Genomic DNA, 5,191 nt, shown 5'->3' on the forward strand with positions numbered 1-5,191 from the left:
CTCACGCCGGGACACAGGGGTGTACGTGCCCATCCCGAGAGGAGACGAGGAGAAAGGATTGCAGGGTTCCCCCCACCCCACCCCCACGAGTGCACGTGCCCTCTGTCAAAAACTCAGAGCTAGAGAAGACCTTAACGTCTACCCCAGTGGTGGTGAGCTACGCTCCCAAAGGCCTGGCTCTTAGAGGTACCCCAGGGCAAGGAAATGGCTCTGGCCTCACTCCAAGCCAACCAGAGCAGCTCCCCTGTCTGTCCGACACACTGGGGACAATTTTGCAGAAGAAGGCTTTGCTGTAAAAGGGGGAAAAGCTCGGGGACTGTCCTCAGTGCCACCTCTGGTCGCTCCTGGAGGCCTCCCTTGGCGAGGCAGGCCAGCCATCTGGGAAGTTTGGGCCTGGTTGCACAGGGACACCCCTCCCTGTGTCCCCATCCTCTGGGCTTCCCCTCCCAGTATCCCTGCCAGACTTCAGGCCCCCTCCTCTGGGGACAGCAGCAGTCCCTGGGCCTGGAGGGGGTCTTGGTGACACCGGCCTCTGCCTGGAGGGCCCTGCAGGTAGGAAGGCTGTGTTGGGAGGGGCCTGCAGAGATGAGGCCTGGGGCTGTCACTACCCCAGCAGGTTTGAGCTTCCAGGACAGGGCATGGCTCTCCAGGCGAGGGTGGGAGGGTGGGCAGCCGAGGGGACAGCCCAGCAGGAGTGGGGACGCCAGACACCAGAGATGCCATGTGCGTCACTCTCCGTGAGTGGCACTCGGGCCGGCCTGAGCGCACAGCGCCGCAGAAACTTCGTCTGGCTATTTGAGGCTGACGGGCTGGGAGGGGGACAGCCGCTTGTCCTTGGTGGACAGGTAGGATGCAAGGCCCGGGACAGCAGCCTGGACAGAGCCGGGGGGGCCTGGAGCCATCAGGGCAACAGTAGGCACCGGGTTAAGAAGCTGCTCTTCAGGGCCAGCAGGCGGTGTAGCGGTTAAGGCACTGGACTCCCGCATGGCTGGTCATGGTTTGAGTCCCGGACCTGGTGGCTTGAAACTCATGCTGAGGACGTGTGCGTGCGCACCCACAACCCCAAGAGAAGGGACTACAGCGTGGCCATCCCTGGGGTGGTTTCTGAATTTCCGTCTCTGTCTGGTGAGTGCACACATCCTATAGCAAAAATCTCTCCAAAACAAAGCTGCACTTCACCGAACGGCAGGCCCTGCCATGGCTTCTCGTGTGGGGCTGGCACCTGGTACGCGGTCTAGGCCTCCCGCGGGCAGTGGGAGAACATGTGTACACACAGGCTACCCATGTGACGTGGCTGGTTCCCCATCACGTGGTGTGAAGGAGCGGGGAGGACCTGGTCCGAGGCCTCCCCCTGCTGCAGGCTGGCCACTCCAGTCTCTGTCCTCCCACAGCTGGCCGCCCCGTACCGCCCGCCCGCCCCACGACCCCTCTGGCCACTCACCGTCAATGACCCTCTTCACCCGCCAGATACGAAGCATGATGATGAGGCTGATGGCGTCCCAGGGGCTCCTGGGCCCGTTGGCCACGGTGGACGCCACCATGGGGGCCAGGGACAGGATGATCACAGCCCCGTCAAAAACCTGCGAGAGGAGGCGGCGTCAGAGCCCTGAGCCCTGAGCCCTGAGCCCTGAGCCCTGAGCCCTGGGCCGAGCCACGCGCCGGGACAGACCAGTCAGGCCAGATCTGGTGCCGGCCAACGCCTGCAGGGTGCTGTGCCCAACAGAAGGCCCCTCCCAAACGCAGAGCCAGGCCTCCCTGCTCCGAGTCGTGCTCCAGGCCACCTCGGCCCATCCACGGCCCTTAGTCCAGAGGCCCTGGTCTGTCTGTTCCCTTCTCAGGATGGGGCTGGCATTGTGTCCAGGTCAGGGGTCGAGCTCCCCTGCACCAGCCTCGTGGGCAGGGTGGGGATGGGGGCTGGGTCAGGCACGGAGCCTTGTTCCATGGGGAACAGGAGTCCTGGGCCCTCTTCTCCTCTTACCTGCCAGGCAGGGCTAGGAGAAGGGGCCCAGCAGCCTGAGTGAGCGGAGCCCCGACCCACCTGCCCTGTCTTGGCCTGAGCTGACCCCAGCCCGGGGCCCAAGAGGGTGCACAGAGGGGAGGCAGGGGAGGGCAGCAGACACTGAGCGCCTTGCCTCCACCTGGGCACACAGAACCACCAGGCCCGCCAGGCTGCCCCGCGCCCCGTCCTGCCTGTCATGCCGCATGCCCCTTCTACACAGAGTGGGCACCAGGCAGACCCTCGGATGGTTCCTGCTCAGCTCCCTGCCACTGGGCCATTTCATAGTGCATCTATTTGTTCTTAAAACACATTTGATTTGAGAGGCCAGCAGATGGTGTAGTGCTTATGTTGTTGGACTCCCACATAGCTGGTCATGGTTCAAGTCCCGGACCCGGCGGCTTAAAATTCACACTGGGTGCGTGTGCATGTGTGTGTGCGTGCGTGCCCAAGATCCCAGGACTATGTCGGAGGAGTAGGGATTATGGTGTGGCCATCTTCCTGGTGGGCTGAGTTCTTACTTTCTGTCTCTTTCTCTCTGGCAAACACATGCACCTAATAGCAATAATCTCTAAAGAAGAAACAGAAAAACACACACAAAAATCTGACTTGGTTCAAGAATAGCTGCTTAGGGAACCAGCAGTTAGCGTAATGGCTATGTCGCTGGACTCCCACGTAGTCGACCGCGGTTCGTGTCCCGGACCCGGTGGCTTAAAACTCACGCCGGGCACGTGTGCGTACGTGCCCAAGATCCCGAGAGGAGAATGGAGGAGAAGGGATTGCGGCGTGACCATCCCCCCTGGGGGGTGATTTCTCGCTTTCTGTCTCTATGTCTCTCTCTGTCTGTCTGGCGAGCGCACGCGCCCTATAGCGAAAAAAAAAAAAAAAAAAAACCCCCCCAAAAAAAAAAAAAAAAAAAATAATAGCTGCTTAAATACTGTAGACATCAAGGTTTTCAGAATGTCCCTGTGCTGTAAGTTGTGTGGGACCCTGTCTGGCCTACACCCTGGCCCGCACAGCTGAAGAGATTCCTGGTCAAAGGTGGGAAGACGCTGGCCTAACCCTGGGAGGGAGGGACAGGGATGGTTCCCAGTGTCCGGGGTGCTTGGGCTGGAGCGGGGCTGGGCCTGGGTTTTTACCTCTATTTTGTTTTCGATGTAGTCCCAGATCCCAAGCACCACGATCCGTAGAACAGTCTGAGGGGAGAAGTCAGAAAGGGTTACTGTTCAGCAGAGAAGTTCTGGAACTGCTTCCCTGCTCACCAACAGAGACAGAAGCCTTCCTCAGCCGCGACTGCGGCTCTGGCCTGCAAGGCGGCCCCTCTACCTGCAGACTCACCCCTTCCTCCCCGCTCTCCCACCCCGGACACCCCCAGGCACGGCCTGGGCCAGCCCGTGCTCAGGACCTGTGCACGATCGCAGTTCGTGAGGAACACGCGCCACATGCCTTGGTGTGATGCTCAGGACCCAGCCTCCCTGGCAGCGGCACCCCTGCTATTCCGGTCACGCCACAAACCACTCACAGATCTGCAAACACGCAAGCTCACTCCCGTCTCCTTGGCTTTGCACGTGGCAACGGCCGTGGTCGATTCTCTCCCCACCCAGCTCCTCTCTCTGTAGCTGAAGCCTTGGCATGGCCACCCAGCTAAAGACACTGCCCGGCTGTCCTAGCCGTGTGTGACTGTGTGACCAGGTTCTGGCCAATGGCTGGCAAGCAGACCTCGGGGCTGTGTCTTTAATGGGATTAGGCTCCCTGCCTTTCCCTTCTCCCTGCCTCAAATTTATTTTGGTGCAAAGAATTTTGAAATCCATGCGTCGTTTTTTCCATAATAGGCATTTTCCACGAACTTTTTGAGGCCCTCATGCGTGTGCATGTGTCCTCTTGGCTCGCTTTCTTTGGAGAACCCAGACTAATACTGGAACTTTAGGGGCCGGCAGGTGGCATGATGCTTACAGCGGACTCCCACGTGGCTGTTCGCAGTTCAAGTTCCAGACCTGGCAGCTCGAAAATCGTGCCGTGTGTGTGGGTGCGTGTGCGTGTGCGTGTGTGTGTGTGTGCGCGCGCGCGCGCGCCCAGAATCTCAGGAGGAGAATGGAGGAGAAGGGATTGTGACATGAGCATCCCCTGGGGGTGATCTCTCACTTTCCCTCTCTCTGCCTCTCTCCGGTGAGTTCACACTCCCTGTGGATAACCTAAAAGTACAAAACTAAGAAAGTACTAGAACTCTGTACACATCTCATTTCTCAGAAAAACCCTCCAAGATGGTATTTTAAACTTCTCACAGGTGAAAGAAAAAGCTTGATGTGCAGAGAAGCAAAGTGATTTCCTGGACACGTTGTTGGCAGCAGACTGAGCCTGACCCCCCAGGCTGGGCCCGTCCTCCTGCCGTGCCACAGGCCACATGAAGGGACTGGCCATGGGCGAAACTGTGAGTCATGGCACGGTGCTGGTGAGGGCGGAGGTGGTGACATTTTTGGCCGTGAGAGGAGCAGGCGAGGAATGACTGCCAGGTGCCATGGGCTGGGGCGGGAGTCACTGAGGAGGATGTGGGATGGAACAGCTGGGTGCCGTGGGCCAGTGGGAGCCGCCGAGGGCTCTGGGATGCAGTGACCAGTGTGTGCCGTGGGCCAGGTGGGAGCCACTGAAGGCTCTGGGATGCAATGACCACTGGGTCTCGTGGGCCAGGTAGGAGTCGCCGAGGGCTCTGGGATGCAGTGACCAGTGTGTGCCGTGGGCCAGGTGGGAGCCACTGAAGGCTCTGGGATGCAATGACCACTGGGTGTCGTGGGCCAGGTGGGAGTCGCCAAGGGCTCTGGGATGCAATGATCAATGGGTGCCGTGGGCCAGGTGGGAGTTGCCGAGGGCCACAGAGAGGTGCAGGGGAGAGCCCAGGCTAGCACCGAGCCCTGGGCCCAGTCCCAGACTAAGCATCTGCGTCTCCCCATCTGCATAGTCTGTAACGGGGTGCTGCTGGCGTGTGTGGGGGGGTCAAGCACGTGGCATGATCTGTTGACATGAGGCTCCTGGACCCTCCCTGCAGAGAGGCACCGAGTTCCATGGAGGGCCTCCTGGGGTGGACCCTCTCTGCGGCCTGTGGCACCAAGGCTGTCCTGCAAACCCGTGCTCACAGCGAGGTCAGTGCTCGGCCTTCCTCCACTCCCGCTGGGACAGGCTGGTCCCCCGCCTCCCAACACG

General features: G+C 60.3%; 1 protein-coding gene across 1 annotated transcript in view; it reads right to left on the bottom strand.

Moving 5' to 3' along the window:
• The window catches only part of TMEM266 (transmembrane protein 266), a gene marked incomplete in the record, with an annotated part of 69,254 nt that overhangs the window by 36,376 nt on the left and 27,687 nt on the right, over positions 1-5,191 (bottom strand). Inside the window, 2 exon segments of the mRNA XM_027768933.1 lie at positions 1,442-1,580; positions 3,136-3,192. Of these exon segments, the coding sequence (XP_027624734.1) occupies positions 1,442-1,580; positions 3,136-3,192 (196 nt within the window).

The sequence above is a fragment of the Tupaia chinensis genome, unplaced genomic scaffold, assembly GCF_000334495.1.
Source record: "Tupaia chinensis unplaced genomic scaffold, TupChi_1.0 Scaffold000078_1, whole genome shotgun sequence".
NCBI classification, from domain to species: Eukaryota; Metazoa; Chordata; class Mammalia; order Scandentia; family Tupaiidae; genus Tupaia; species Tupaia belangeri.